Genomic DNA, 15,100 nt, shown 5'->3' on the forward strand with positions numbered 1-15,100 from the left:
AACCAGCAGCTTTAAAAGTTAATTGGGTTGTTTCGTTCGTTGGGGGTTTTTTTTTGTTTTGTTTTGCATTCTGGAACTAGAAAAATATATAATCCCAAACTTCAAACAAATGTGTTCAAGCAATCTAGGATATGCACAGATAAACTTGCACAGATAAACATGGCTTAACCAAATTTAATTTGGAATTCATTCAGTCATAATATTATTGTATGCATACGCCTATATATAAAATCTATATACATATATATACACACACAAAAATCAATTAATCTATATTCATACATACCTAACATGATGAGTTTCCATACTTTTTACAGTTACAGTCACATTGTGACATACATACATTTGGGGCCCATTTCTAGATGCCAAGAACTAGACTATGAGTATCTTAGACACCTATGCTATTATTTCTTTTAGGGGGAAACCCACTGGTTTCACGCTATCTCTAGGCAAGAGGGTTTTTTTTACACTGCTGAGAATAAAGCTTTCACAATCTGGCGCTACAAAAAAACCCAAACCTAACATAAAAAATACTGTGATCTGCACAAAAAGCACAGAATATGTTCTGAAGTGTCCAATAGACTGCAAATTTAAAAGTTGCAGCCACAAGTCATCGCAAAATGTCATTAAAAAGTAGCTTTTCGTGGGGAGCCCGCTACGTGAGCACACTTGGTATCTTTCTCTTATTTAGGATATTCAGTGCAGACTCTGGATAAGAAGTCCCCTGACGAAGCTGCAGCGTTTTTATTGCTCATGTAAGGCCTGCTCCATACTCTGATGAGCTATCAAGCCACAGTGCATGTCATTAGACTAAATATAAGAACACACAATATATCTTATATATTTTTCTTTCTTTTTACAATTAGCCAGAGGCTTAATGATTAATGACACTGAATTCTTCCTTAGAAGTCATCTAAGGAATCTGTTTTCTCTGCAAGAGGGATGATCATATTTTAGTCTCAGTCCTCTTCTCTGCTGCAAATACAGCAGCAGTTTTATAGCTTTACTTAGTTACGAGGTATACTTCCCAGCAGCTCTCCCAAAATGGCTCACCACTGATGTTTTTAATATTCACTTTCATAACATCAATTATATTGAACTAGTTCCTTTTTAATGTACATGTTCCATAGGAATTACATTGTAATTTTTACCTGATTAATGTCAACGTGTTAGAAAGTGTTTCTGGAAGTCATTATTAATGGCAATGGTGGTGATTAAGCTAAAATAAGGGTTAAATTAGGAAACACATTAATTACCAACTAGCCATTATCTAGAGAAAAGCCATTAACATACTGAAGTAGGTAGAGCTGGGACTCCAACAGCTGGAACAAATTTCTTTTTTTGCCCTTGATTTTTTTCCCAGTTATTTATGCTTTAGCCACTCATGGTTGCAAGTCCTCCTGTCTATAACACACGTTATTTCTCACTATTAATACTTTCAATGTGTGCCCCCCCTCGCCGCTGTTGTTATGCAAGGAGAGCTAGTGTTCAGGCTACCTGCTACCCACTGCATCCAGCAACAACCATACTGATACCACATTTTTCATTGATTCTACTTAAAACTGGTAAAACTAATGCTTTAATGCATCTCGCCCAGTGATTTATTTATTAAGCTCTGTCTCTAACAGAGTGAAAGTATAAATTAACACAGTTCTTACTTGTGCAAAGCGTTCAGCATTTCTGTTCACTGTGAACTGGTAAGTCATGTTTGGAAACTGAATGCTGACAGGGAGGATGGAGACATTGAAATGAAGCGTCACTGATCTTTCTGGACCATGAAATTCTGTGTCATTCACCAAAACGTCCAACTGGAAGGAACGATGCTCTGTGACTGAAATACTTTTATTCAGTACCAGTTCTGCAAAGGAAAAGATTAGCCCATTACCGACCCACGTTATCTGCAAATGTGTATTTTGATACTTCGATCCCAACAAAATTGTACATATCAAAATTACATGTAACAGGAAACAGAAGGTGAGTTAAATATGAAAATATGCTCCTATGGAGTTATGCTCTGTGCTATTCAAGATGTTTGGAGAGGTCCTCTTCCTTTCCACCTACCACGCTGAGAAGCCTACAATCAGAACCTCTTGCTTCTCAGTATACACAACATCATCCTGTATTCTCCCTATCCCAGAGATGCACAAACTCCATTTTTTCAGCACATGTTTAAAACTCAGCGTTTGCTTAACTTGCAACTTCTCAGCTTTCTTTGTCTCAATACTTACAAAATGCTTGGAAAAGTTCAAGAGCTAATTGGTATTTATTAATAAGCAACTTCTTTATTTGAAGAAAGAGACCTTACTGTACTCATGTTGAGTTCCCCTCACTTGGCTGCCATTTGGGCTGAAGTGGATTTCATCGAAGATGTGCTCTACGCGAAATGTTTCACTTATCCAGGGATCATCAGTAATGATGGTTCCTGTGTATTTCTTTCTGCTGCTTTCAAGTGGATAAATAGGTGTGGTGTCTGCATCATATACAGTTAGCGTTGCAAGGACAGTTCCCTAGAAGGAAATAATAAATGACATTGCTGAATGAGCTGAAGCTTTCTTCCTCTGATATTTGTTTGGGAGATTGAAATATTGGTCAAATAAAACCTTACAAGTTTTACTCAAGCTCACTTTCATTCAAATTCATTTTAAACTTCAGGTTACCACTATTTCACACCTATTTGGATCTGAGTTAGAAGCACAAAAGATGAAGTGAAAAAGAACTTGTCATATAATCATTCAAGTCTATGTCTAAATACAGCACTAAACTTTCAGGGTAGGAAATGAGGGCACATGCACAGCTCTTGATTTTTTCATTTTTTAAAATCAATGTTATTCTACAATACTGCTAAAAAAAGCAGGTGAGTAACATATGCACTTAAAAGACCTGGAATACATTCAGACAGGTCAAACTCATTACCCAAATGACAGAAGTGGCCTGGGTTGTCTGTCTTCTGCTTAGTCTACTAGATTGCTGTTCCCTGTCTGGACACTGAAGACTAAGAATTTATTAGCAATTATGTTGTTTCAAATTCGTTTAGTTACTACAAAAGATTGAAAGTTTCCCAATAGAATGCTTTTTTTTCCACTGAAAAATGCCAGTGGAATTCACTACGTTCTGAACACTTTGCAAGCATGTAATTTCAAAGAGAATATTCTACTTCATAAAACAGTTCTGTAAGACTTTCACCTTCTATTATTCAGAGCTAAATGAAAACTCCCAAATCTCAAAATTTTCAGAAGTAAAAAGGAATTTATGCCCAGGCAAATGTGATGTGTTCATAGGTGTCTTGTCCACACATGTTCTAGTCAGGAGGTGGCAGCAAACTTCTAAAATCATTCTTTTCCCTTCCAGACACAAATATGAGCAAAATATACTTCGAAGGAAATTTGACCACAAAAAAAAAGATGTTGTTGTTATGAAACAGAAGTCATCTCACGAAAACTGCATCATTTAGGCTCCAGAACTGTCTTCTCAATACCATTGATTTATAAAGAGTTGTTGCTCCGGTGGGAAGAACCAAAGAGCCCACCTGTATACCTCTCTACTGAAGCAAGGGCTGTACGTGTGCAGGGGGCACACATAAAAACACCCAGGGGTTCAGACCTCTTGAAAGATCACCTTGGCATGGCAAGGGAAAAGCGTGAGGGCAGCATTAAAACAAGATCCTGGAGCTCTCCTCTAACAGCCTGATACTAGAAACTTCAACTCCTTTGCAGGTGCAATATTTGTCTGCAGAAGACAACCGCTTCTCCTAACTTTCTGTACAGCATCCTAATAAATGTTCTGAGTGTAGTTCTGATATCTTCTATAGATTTGCATATATGAGAAGGATACACACATACACTTGCTCTACAACCACTCCATTTTAGTCACCTGCGGGAAGCAACCCTGTAACAAATACAGAGTAGAGCTCAGTACGGGGAGTTACAGTGATCCTGACCACAGTCTCAGCAATGGTCCATCCTGACCTCAGGAAACACTCACGTTTCCTTACACTGTTTAATTCCTGACCCAAACTCTTGTAATTTGGGGTCTGAATTCTACACACTCAGCATTTTACAGTCACAGCTCTAAAGAGCACCGTGTGGTCAGGTGCTTGATGCTGAGACCCATTACCCAGAGCATGGTGTTTCCCAGTCATTGTGCCTCCCACCGCTGTGCTCCTACTTCAGGGAGTAGATAAAGGAGAACATTACCTCCTTCCTGTTGAACTCCACGACAGCATCTGCAGTATCAGTGCCATTGGGAAGGAAGGGAGGAGAGTCATCTTCATCTAACACGTTCACCAGGAAGGGCACCCCGACCTGCATTTCCCTGAAGCCCTCTCTCACAGTACATTTGGCAATGAGCTCATATCTCTCTCTCTCTTCTCGATCTAGGCGCTGCGTCACGCTCACACCAGTGGTGTTCTCATTGTACCGAAAGGGCATACCTTCAGCTGAAAAACACAGCCACAGTATAAACAGGGACAATCACCTCCCATTATAGGGCTCACACTTTTTTTTTTCTTTAATACTCTTTCAAGTAATCAAGTAAATGCATTTGGACATCACAACTGCACGATAAAAGGCAGACTCAGAAGTGAAACAGTTGTGGGACTCTGTTAGGGTAGACAGAAAACATGGAATTGATGGGAAGATCCTACAGTCTAGAAGAAGCACAATTTAAAGCTCAGGCTATTCCCAATCTGCTCTTAGCAGGTGCAAACTTCTAAAGCCAATCTTTTCCTTAGGGAAGGAGATAGTCCTCCCTCCCACCCCCTCTGTATATCTCAGAGACAAAACCCTCAGGCTTAGTTCACGTTTGCAAGAGAATTTCCTTTATAGGATCAGTTTAGAAGATCTCTTTATAGAGATCTTAACAGCTCAGCTGTTTATGGCTGGTATGCAAGTGATTCAGTTCCAGTTTTACCTGCCAGCAGTTTATAGGAAATGCTGAGATTCTGACACAGATGGTGAACTGAGGGTAGCTGGAGCTGATGAAATGTGCCAGGTGGTTTATTCTCCTTGATGTGAAAGGAGAGATCCATTTCTGTGAAGCAAAGCTGCCTTGCTGTCAGGGAACTGCAAGCTGGTGCAGTAGCATTGATCAAGGAGAGGAAAACCGTGGTGCGCATAGCAGAGTCGCATTCCTTCTCTTGGAAAGGGTGGGATGAAAGGAAGACATAGAGCATCACCTTTGATAAGGGCATCCAGTTTCCTACAGCTTCAGAGAAAAAAAAACACACCAGAAGAAATATTTTATAGAAGACAAGCCAACATTTCTTTTACCCATTTTGTGCTCTAGTCCATTATTCCACAAAACAACCACATATAATATTAATACCCCCAATAAGCCAAAAAACTATAGGTGTTACCACCAGCCTTACCTTGTAGAACCTCACAGAACTATATCAATGTTCTGTCTGTAAGACACTGACATAAAACAGGTTACTATCAGTAATCAGCTTTTAACAGGACGGTTTTTTGGAGAGACTAGAGCAGAGTGGGTTGGCAGCAAAACAGCAACAAATATTCAGGACAGACTCACAACAACTACTAACTGTCCTTTAAGTTACAGCATTCTGAGAGTTTATACCAGTGGAAGATATAGGCCAAATTATTTATATTTAGAGGACAAATCGCTTCATTGTTTCAAAATATAAAGAGTTGGTCAAAAAGTAACATAGAAGTTAAAATCAGCCTGTGGCATCTGCTAATACACCCTCAAGCCTTAATTATTTTGATTGCCTTGGTTTGACTACAGACAGAATGATAGCATCTCTGTAATAGATCTGATTCACTTGAAAAGATGTTCCAGGTCACTTTGATCCATATGAACAAACCAACTCTCAAGTTCTGGATAGCTATTCGTAACTGAACAAAGGAAGAATAGCTATCTGATATTCATGAACACAGACTACCAAAATGCAGCAAAAATGGGTGAGATATCGAGGATTTAGCACTTAAAAAATAAAGCAGTAAGCGTCTGAAGTTGAACATTTAAACATCAAGGCACCCAAGCCAAAGGGTAGCGTTGATATACGGCTCTTACAAACTCAAGACAGTTAGTACAGACCCTCCAACAGCAGAATTTCTGCAACTGATCACAGTGGTATGCCATTAACTCCTCACCCATTTCCTCCTCCACCATCTAATGATACCTAATTTCCTCATAGATCAAAATCACCAAAACCAATTTACTGCTAGAGCATAAAAGAAGGGGGAAAACTGAGAAAATTAATTTCTGTAGTTCCATAGTAAGCTTCTCTAACAAAGCCAAATCTCAAGAGAGGGAAAAGAGGTACACTTAACCATTTCTTCCAAGAGCTGTTTCGTGTTACACGCAAATGTACTTTGTCAATCCGTGTGACCAGAGTTCAGGGACTGTTTATATAAACGTTCGAACTAATCTAACTGCATTGGTCTGGGCACTAAGCGCCCAGCATTAGCACAGTGCAATTGGTTTAACTTGCATCAGCAGATGAACAAACTGCAAATCTCAATGTAAAGCTGTGACTTATACAGCTGTGAAATGCAGAAAAAAAATATTTCAAGTAATGCAACTTTCCCACTGCATTGGAGTCCGCAGTGTGAGCAACTGGATCGGTCCCAGGTCAGTGTTTGCCTTGGCTTATTGTTCCCTGCAATTGCTGTGGGCTTCATTGGGTCTGGTTCCTCATTTTAAAAGGGCAGATGTGTTTTTTCCAAATTTGATGGTCATATGCTGATGGATAAACCTCATGATCTTAATGTACTTTGCTTTAACAGCAGATACTTCAAGAAGAAATGTTAGCCGTCTCATACTTACACAGCATGTTAAAGTCTTCTCTATCCAGGCTTTTGCTGAGGTAGAGAAGTCCTGTTTTTTCTCTGATTTGAAACCAGTGATTTTCATGGGATCTCGCTCGAGAAATGATGAGGTTCTGGCACAGATGAAAGTGGGCCACTTCCCCGTGTGAATCCCTCAAGGCATGGATGCGCAGGAGCGGCGTACCTGCTGGCTGATCTATGTAGACATTCTCCGAGTACTCTTTCCTGGGGAAGTAGAGACCAAAGGCAGCTGCAAAGGAAGGCACACAAGAGGAGACGTGCTCCCAGTTAAATGATTTTTGCACTAGCATTTTCTTGAGAGATGCTGTCATGGTTTAGCACCAGCCAGCAACTAAGCACCATGCAGCTGCTTGCTCACTCCCCCCCACAGGGTGGGATGGGGGAGAGAATCAAAAAGACTCGTGGGTTGAGATAAAAATGGTTTAATAGGACAGCAAAGGAAGAGGAAAAAAATAAGTAATACTGACAAAGGAATCTACAAAAGCAAGTGCTGCACAACCCAACAACTGCTCACCACCTGAGATCGATAGCCCGTCCCCGAGCAGCGATTCCCGCCCCCCAGCCAACTCCAGTTTATGTACTGGGCACGACGGCCCACAGTCGGGAGTGTCCCTTGGGCCAGCCTGGGCCAGCTGTCCCGGCTCCTGGGGCACCCCCCCGCTGGCAGAGCGTGCGCAGCCGAACGGTCCTTGACTGAGTTTAAGCACTACAACTACTTAGTATCAGCGTGTTATCAACATTATTCTCATACTAAATCCAAAACGCAGCACTACACCAGCTATTAGGAAGAAAATTAACTCTAACCCAAAGCGGGACAGATGCATTTCCAAAGAACCGAAGGCTTCAGAATCCAAGAATTAAAGCATGAAAAAAGATGTGGAAAAGGCAAATTCTCATCTGGTGTAAATAAATATAGTTTTACTGCACTCAAGCCAGGGACATAGCCACCAAAAAGTTGGCTTACAGTTTATGTTCAAGTCACAAAATCATCTGCTTTTTGAAAGCAAAACTGCTTTGCTATAAACATGGCCCACTTTAAGCAGAACACTTAATGAAGCTCTACTTGCCAAACTTTACTTAAGTTCCTATCTGGAGCTCTCAGCTGTAATTCCATTATCTCACGAATGATATTCAAAGAAGGAAAAAACCTTTGATGAAATCGCACACTTTAAAGGCCTAAACACACTCGCTGTTGAGAGAAAACACAGAAATGTATTAATGGCTTGCACACTTTCCCTTGGATTACATAAAACTTCTTTTACACAGGAGTCCTTTTGTGGCTCCCTCCCTTTCTAAACAGGCCAGCATGATACTTCTGGTACAGAAAATGGGTGCTGTTTAAATAAAATTGATGTGAAAGTCTTATAATTCTTTTAAATACAACAGATGGGAAAGCTGAGAGCTGGCTTGCCCGAGGTGGGGAGGGAGATGTACATTTATTTTCAACGCAACGGCTGTGACCGACCCATTGTTCTTCTCCGCCATTTCCCCCTCTGACACTGCAGACATTTACACGTTGTAGAGCTCAGCTGCCCCTCGATGCCTGTTTCTTCGGCCGATCTCATCTCACCAGGTCACTTTGCAATGGCCTCTCTACCCCTTCCCAACGCTTCCCTTCCAGTTTTACCGCTTGCAAACGCGATGACAGTGGAATGCTTGATAAGGAAGGAAGGCACAAAGTGATGCTCCCTGCACTCATGCGCACTGAAATACTGGAACTGTCACTCTTGTACTTCACCTGCACAAGACAGGCAGTACTTGCTCCCACACAAAAGAATGCTTGCATATTGCAGAATTTTGCATCATTTCATCTGATTTGATAAGGAGTAAGGCTTATCAAATGTAAAAGGCTCACACATCTGCTGAACAAATGAAAATAATACCGGTTTCATATGTTACTAATACAAGACTATCTTGGCTTAAATAAAGCCAGATACAACTGGAAACGACGGTAATACAGCAGTAAAATTAAGGATGTAATGCCAAAACATCTTCAAAATAGCATCACTCTATAGCGCATATTTTTTTATTATTATTGGATCCATACACTGTTCTACTGAATGGAGAGGACCGCAAACAAACTGTAAACAAGAGACCTCTAATTTCGTTTGGAAATACCACAGAAACCACTGTACCTTGCAATGATTCATGACATCATCAGTATCCCTGGCTGCAATTACATCCATGAGATTTACAGAGGCTCGTTATTTTTTCTACATGTATTTTGCAATATATGAATAAAGTGGTAAAGTAATATGGTAGGTGAATTTGCTCCAAAGTAATTAATTCAAAGGGAAGCCAACAATAATCTTTCTGAGAGTTTTAGAAAAGCATTAACTCCTGACGTCCCCTGTCTGGAAGAAAACTACTACTTCTGATTCTGGTGCTACCACCACCTTTTTTGTTTGCTGGATTGCTCAACATTGGTAATAAATTCCAAATATTTTTCCAGCTGCTTTGTCTGTCTTTTTTGAAGTGCAGGAAAAGCTGGTGAATATGCACCACTAGAAGTCCTAACAAACTGCTTCGTTAACAAGAGGAATAAGGTGATCTCCAAAGAGCAAGCCCAGTCTCAGTGCAAGGAAATAGATTTCCTTGAGGTATTTTCTATAAAATCTTGATTCTAGAATTATGAAAACTTCCTTACGAAAAATTCAAGACTGAGAATTCACTGCTCAAGCCCAAAAAATGACTTTTAACCCACTGATGTATACAAATGAGGCTTATACAACATTAGCTAGAGGACAGAGAAATATTTCCTTATTTCCTAGACGGGGGTGAACAGTTCTAATGGGAGTGATGCTGGGTGCTCAGCATCACAAACACATCACGTTGTGCAAGAACCGGCACCACAGCAGAGACATTAAATTACCTCCCGTAAAAGGAGCACATAGAAAATAGAGTATATATAAACAGTACGGATGCGTAAAGTGTGAAACTGGAAAAAGGAAAAATGGAGTATTTTGAGTTGTAATTATTTATTTCCATGTGTTAATCTTTATATGCTCTGCTCTACAAATCTGGGCCCACACTGCATGCTAGTATTATTTACACAGTTGTGTTCAACAAAGCACATGAATAATTATGCCAGACATCGCCACTTGACTGTCTGAAACGTTGCATGCAACCACACCTCAGCAGAGGTCCGCATCCTGACGGCTCAGTATTTGAAAGAAAAAGTTAGCATTTACTCTGCAGACTCTCTTTGGCATGAGCTCACAGGAGCAGTCTTCTCCATTCTCAGAAAAAAGGGGGAAAAAATCCTGTAATATAAAAATTGGATTTCTCTGTACATAACAGAAATACAAAACAATGCTTTGTATTTTGAAAAGAAGAGCGGATTCCTTAATAAAAAAATTTAGAATTTGCATCATTAATTAACCAGAAATGTTTTTCACAAATATAAAACCACTTCCAAGAAATTAGGAAAAGCCACTGTACGAAATTTAAGCAAGATCTTTTTCTCCCTGATTCAAATCTAAAAGCTGATAAAAATAAATTCTGTCCTTCAAAAATGCTAGCTTTTGGTACAGACCATACGTCTATATTAAGGACAACACCTAAGGATAGTTTTAAGTGACACCAGTGGATCTCACATACTTCCATGTTTTACTTCGTATTTCAACTGAAAAGTTTACAACACTGTAGAAACTTAGATGGTAAAAATAAAATAAATAATAAAAAAAAATATTTAGCCATGCAACAAGATTCACCCAGTGCTGCTGATATTGAAGTTACTGGATTTTGTAACGTGGTTTGTGCCACACTCTAACTCCATTCCAAGCACTGAAAGAGATGAGAGGTATGCAACCGCCTGCCCAGGTCACAACGACACTCCGCATATAAATCTTTGGAGGCTGATTTTGAAGGAGACCTTTGAAGGAGAAATGTAGCACCCACTTCTCTGAGCTGCATTCATTCCTTTAAGCCCTAGTAAGTTAAAACCAGATTCAATAAACTTGCCATCTGGCGAGTATGCTGCAGGAGGAAGAGGTTCTAATCCCGGCCACAGTTCCTTGTGTCCCGAAAAAAAATAAAATAATCAAGTTCCAAGGACTTGTGCAAGCTTCCTATGGAAGCCAGATGGAGTTTTTATTGAATCTGCCATTTAAATAAAGAGGAATTGAGATAGTTACACTCAAAACCGATGGTTAAAGTGCTTTTGCTTCGGAATTAAAAGCAGAGAAACATTTCACGTTGTAACCTTGAAATACACCACAAGAAGGTTGTGCCCTGTAACGTACATGAGTAACATAATATACATAAAGAGTGTTACTGCAGTATTTTGTAATCTCTGAAATTATTTTTTTTAGAGGATGCTTCAGCTCTCCTCTATTCTACAATCAGCACAGAAAACATGGCAGCCTCTGATGGATGAGCAATATTACGTGATAATAGCATATCACTAACATACAGAAGAGAAAAGTGATCACGTTTAAGCAGACGTAATGCTACTGACTAATAGCTCCTACAGGAAATAGATACAGTTATGACAGCAGTTTTCCAGTTCAGGGAGAGAAAGCAGATAAAATGAGAGCAGGGAAATGAGATTATATATACTTTGAAGCCTTCACGATTGCCTTCTGAAATAAGGCAATTTTTCACGTGGCTTTTTTCAGTAGTGAATGATTAGGTAAATAATGCCTTTTTTGATACAAATTGATTTTTTTGTACAAAATTTGTTACAGAAAACTTCATATGGTTTTAGTGCTTTTTATGCTTGCCACTATAGAGTTGAGTAGCATCGGCCGACTACTCTCGATGACAACTATTAAACTGACTATAGCAACATTATACGCTTACCATCAACCACTATGAGGAAAAAGATAATTTAACTTTTTAATCACAAAATGAAGTGGCATGCAATTTTTTATGAGTAAAGAGGAAGACTTCACTGTGAAAGACAGTCTCCCAAACAATGTTTGCAGCCATCTTTCAAAGTAAAATTGCAGACTTCAGAAAACATGTTTTGAAGCAAATTATCCCAGTCGCAAGATTTCCTCTGGAAAAGAATGTGTTTAGATAACTGGGGAACCACCTCAGGCCCACGTAGATCGCTTGCAGAGTCTCAAAGCACGTTGGAGATGGTGAGGAGAGAGGACAATCCGCAGGAACAGTGAAAGCAGGGCACTGGTCAAATTCAAGGCCCGCCACGTAGCCATTTGCACCAAGCTAAGCGAGCAGGTGTCTTGCGCAGCTCAGAGTGAAAATTCAGAGCTTAAGTGACCACTGCTTGGTTTAAATTACACCATGTATTTGAACTAAAGGCCCAGTCCTGGTTTAAAGTCTTCAAATGACTGAAATCTAACATATCACTTTAAAGTTATTTTGGGTTTCATTACTCAGGTCATCCAGAAAATTACTCTCTAGTGTAAATGTTTGCTACTGTCCAGCTTCTTTTCTCCAGTTTATCTTTTCAGTTACAGGTTTTTTTCCACTAGATGAAAACCTTCATAAATTTCGTGGCATCTGCTGGGTGAACATGCATTTAAAAACACAAGCACTGCGTTGTGTTTTTAAGAAAACGTTTAAAAACAAAACAAAACAAAAAAAATCAGCAAAAGGGAAATATGACGAGGGTTGTTTTTCATTCAGCAAGTAATATACACCTATATAACCCACATCTCACAAAAGTTATTCAGAGCTCCCCGGCATTTTGGACGACAACACAAGAGTTTATTAAGTACAGAACAGACCTCATGCAATCAAAATCCTCAATCAAGAATTGACATGCATCTCCAAGAAAAGGGGTATGCTTTTAATGCAACGATAGCCCTATCTTTGTAACATACAGGATTTAATGATATAACAGAAGAACATGGGAGTCTGCTGTTAACAATCCCCCATTTGTTGCACAGCATCAAATTTCAACAAACAATTATCTGTCGAGGTTAGTTTAGTGTTCCTGAAATATTTTATCTTTAATTTTGATGAGCAGCCATTATGTTCCATTACTAGTATTAATATACCCAATGTTTGATTCACAAAAGAACAAGAGCAGCAATGTACTTTTATGTTTTTAATTAAAGGACTCGCCCACTTTATGTCCTTCTAGCCCCTACAGAATTAAGAAATAAACTCGTCCTCATAAACCAAAAAGTCAGTGATCTAGAAAAAACACTGCCATATAATGGAAAGGTAGCATGAAACAGCACATCTGGAAACAACACTATGTGGACTGAACACCCTGCAAGGTACTCAAGACAATATCCACCATTTAACACAGGCTGATCCACCCCATAAGAATAACAGTGGTTTTACCAGCATTTAGATGAATGTCTCTTCAGTCAGAAACAAGTTTAACAGAGAGAACAATCTCCACATTACGCAGGGAATGGCTCCAACCTTTCCTTCAGTTCAGCAGCAGGGCTGTAAACGAAGGACTCCTCACCGCACTGTCTGTCATTGCACTGGGACTCATTGAAAAGACAATCGCAGAAGAAGAACTATTTCCAGTAGTCCTGGCTGCACATCACCAGAGATAACCCCTCAAGAGAACTAACACTCACCAGGGCAAAACGTAACCATGGCTTGAACAAAGCACCCTGAAAAGCTATTTGAATATTTCCAAAAGGGACCTGTCTACAAGGAACGGCCCTGGAGCTCAGCTCCCACCTGCAGTTCATGGCAGAGCACAAGCTTCCTTTCCTAAGCCCGGGTGAGAGTTTCAGTGTCAGAAACTGCAGGCTGGGGAAGAGCTGGTGCCACGCAAGGCCACTCACTCATCACCTCTCTCCCAAGTCTCGGCTGACCAGGCGGTCACGGCACGAGACAGCCTGTGCCAGCCTGGGACACAGCACCGGTGGCGGAGGGACCCCAGGTCGGCTGTGCCCCGCTCCGTGTGCCGGCACAGCCAGGCACCAGGGTGAGCCAGCCTCCCCGACTGTCCTCACGGCACAACCACCGCTCAGGGGAGACTGTTTCTTGCACAAATACAATAATTACAAATTTCTCCTGATTTCATACAGAGGAGTCCAGTCAAATTCTGCCACCAGCTCACTGAGTTTAGGCTGCAGTATTAGTGCCTAGATATAATTCCCTGTGCATTTGAGAGTCGCTAGAACGATGACAAATAGAAGAAGTAGGGAGGGATCTGGACAGGCTGGATCGATGGGCAGAGGCCAACTGTATGAGGTTTAATAAGGCCAAGTGCAGGGTCCTGCACTTCGGCCACAACAACCCCATGCAACGCTACAGGCTTGGGGAGGAGTGGCTGGAGAGCAGCCCGGCGGAAAGGGACCTGGGGGTGCTGGAGCATGTCCAGAGAAGGGCAACGAAGCTGGTGAGGGGTCTGGAGCACAAGTCTTATGAGGAGCGGCTGAGGGAACTGGGGTTGTTTAGTCTGGAGAAGAGGAGGCTGAGGGGAGACCTTATCACTCTCTACAACTACGTGAAAGGGGGTTGTGGCGACGAGGGTGTTGGTCTCTTCTCCCAAGTAACTAGTGATAGGAGAAGAGGAAATGGCCTCAAGTTGTGCCAGGGGAGGTTTAGATTGGATATTAGGAACAATTTCTTCACTGAGAGGATGGTCAAGCATTGGAACAGGCTGCCCAGGGAGGTGGTGGAGTCGCCATCTCTGGAAGTGTTCAAAAAACGTGTGGATGTGGCGCTTCAGGACATGGTTTAGGGGACATGGTGGTGCTGGATTAATGGTTGGACTTGATGATCTTAAAGGTCCTTTCCAACCTAGTGATTCTGTGAAGTAGCGTACACTTAATTAACTAGCAAGCCATTAACACCGCTCAGCAGCATGACATTATTTATTTTTAGGCGTGTTATTTTTAAGCAGATCATTACAGAAATTGTAACAGATGCGATATGAGCCAGAGAACATAAGAAACTGTACCAAAGTGAAAATGAAATGAATTCCTTTTTTATAAAGCTGCTAGTCTGGACCCTAGGTTAGAGCGGATGGGGTAAAAGATCACTGCAGAGCTTCATATGAGAATTTTCTGAAAGTATGCTCAAAACTTCATGGAGCTGGATAATTGCCAAGTTTCACCTGTTGTATACATTTAAATGCAGCACAACTGTTAGAGAATGACACAATGAATTTCAATTGCAGCAGCAGCAGCATCAGTAAAATACATGTGTTCTACAGAATATGATACTTCCAGAGGGAACAGGTCCTTACAAAGTGATAGTAAACAGAAACAATACTTAACTAGAATATATTCCAGACCTGTTAAACTGGTCTGCTTTAAAGTAATTGCCTCTCTTGTGAATTTTTCTCACCAGATTCCCATGCTCATATCGAAAACAACTGTGAATTTTAAACCGAAAACATAGAA

The 15,100-nt window shown here is 40.6% G+C and overlaps 1 protein-coding gene across 1 annotated transcript in view; it reads right to left on the reverse strand.

Annotated features, from left to right (window-relative positions):
- Positions 1-15,100, reverse strand: part of RET (ret proto-oncogene) — a gene marked incomplete at its 3' end in the record, with an annotated part of 80,927 nt that overhangs the window by 29,618 nt on the left and 36,209 nt on the right. The window contains exons 2-6 of the mRNA XM_082002213.1: positions 6,787-7,038; positions 4,909-5,202; positions 4,194-4,435; positions 2,306-2,507; positions 1,659-1,858 (exon numbers count right to left, since the gene is read on the reverse strand). Of these exons, the coding sequence (XP_081858339.1) occupies positions 1,659-1,858; positions 2,306-2,507; positions 4,194-4,435; positions 4,909-5,202; positions 6,787-7,038 (1,190 nt within the window). The remainder of the gene's footprint in view (positions 1-1,658; positions 1,859-2,305; positions 2,508-4,193; positions 4,436-4,908; positions 5,203-6,786; positions 7,039-15,100) is intronic.

Source organism: Phaethon aethereus (assembly GCF_964289735.1).
Source record: "Phaethon aethereus genome assembly, chromosome: 7".
Lineage (NCBI taxonomy): Eukaryota > Metazoa > Chordata > Aves > Phaethontiformes > Phaethontidae > Phaethon > Phaethon aethereus.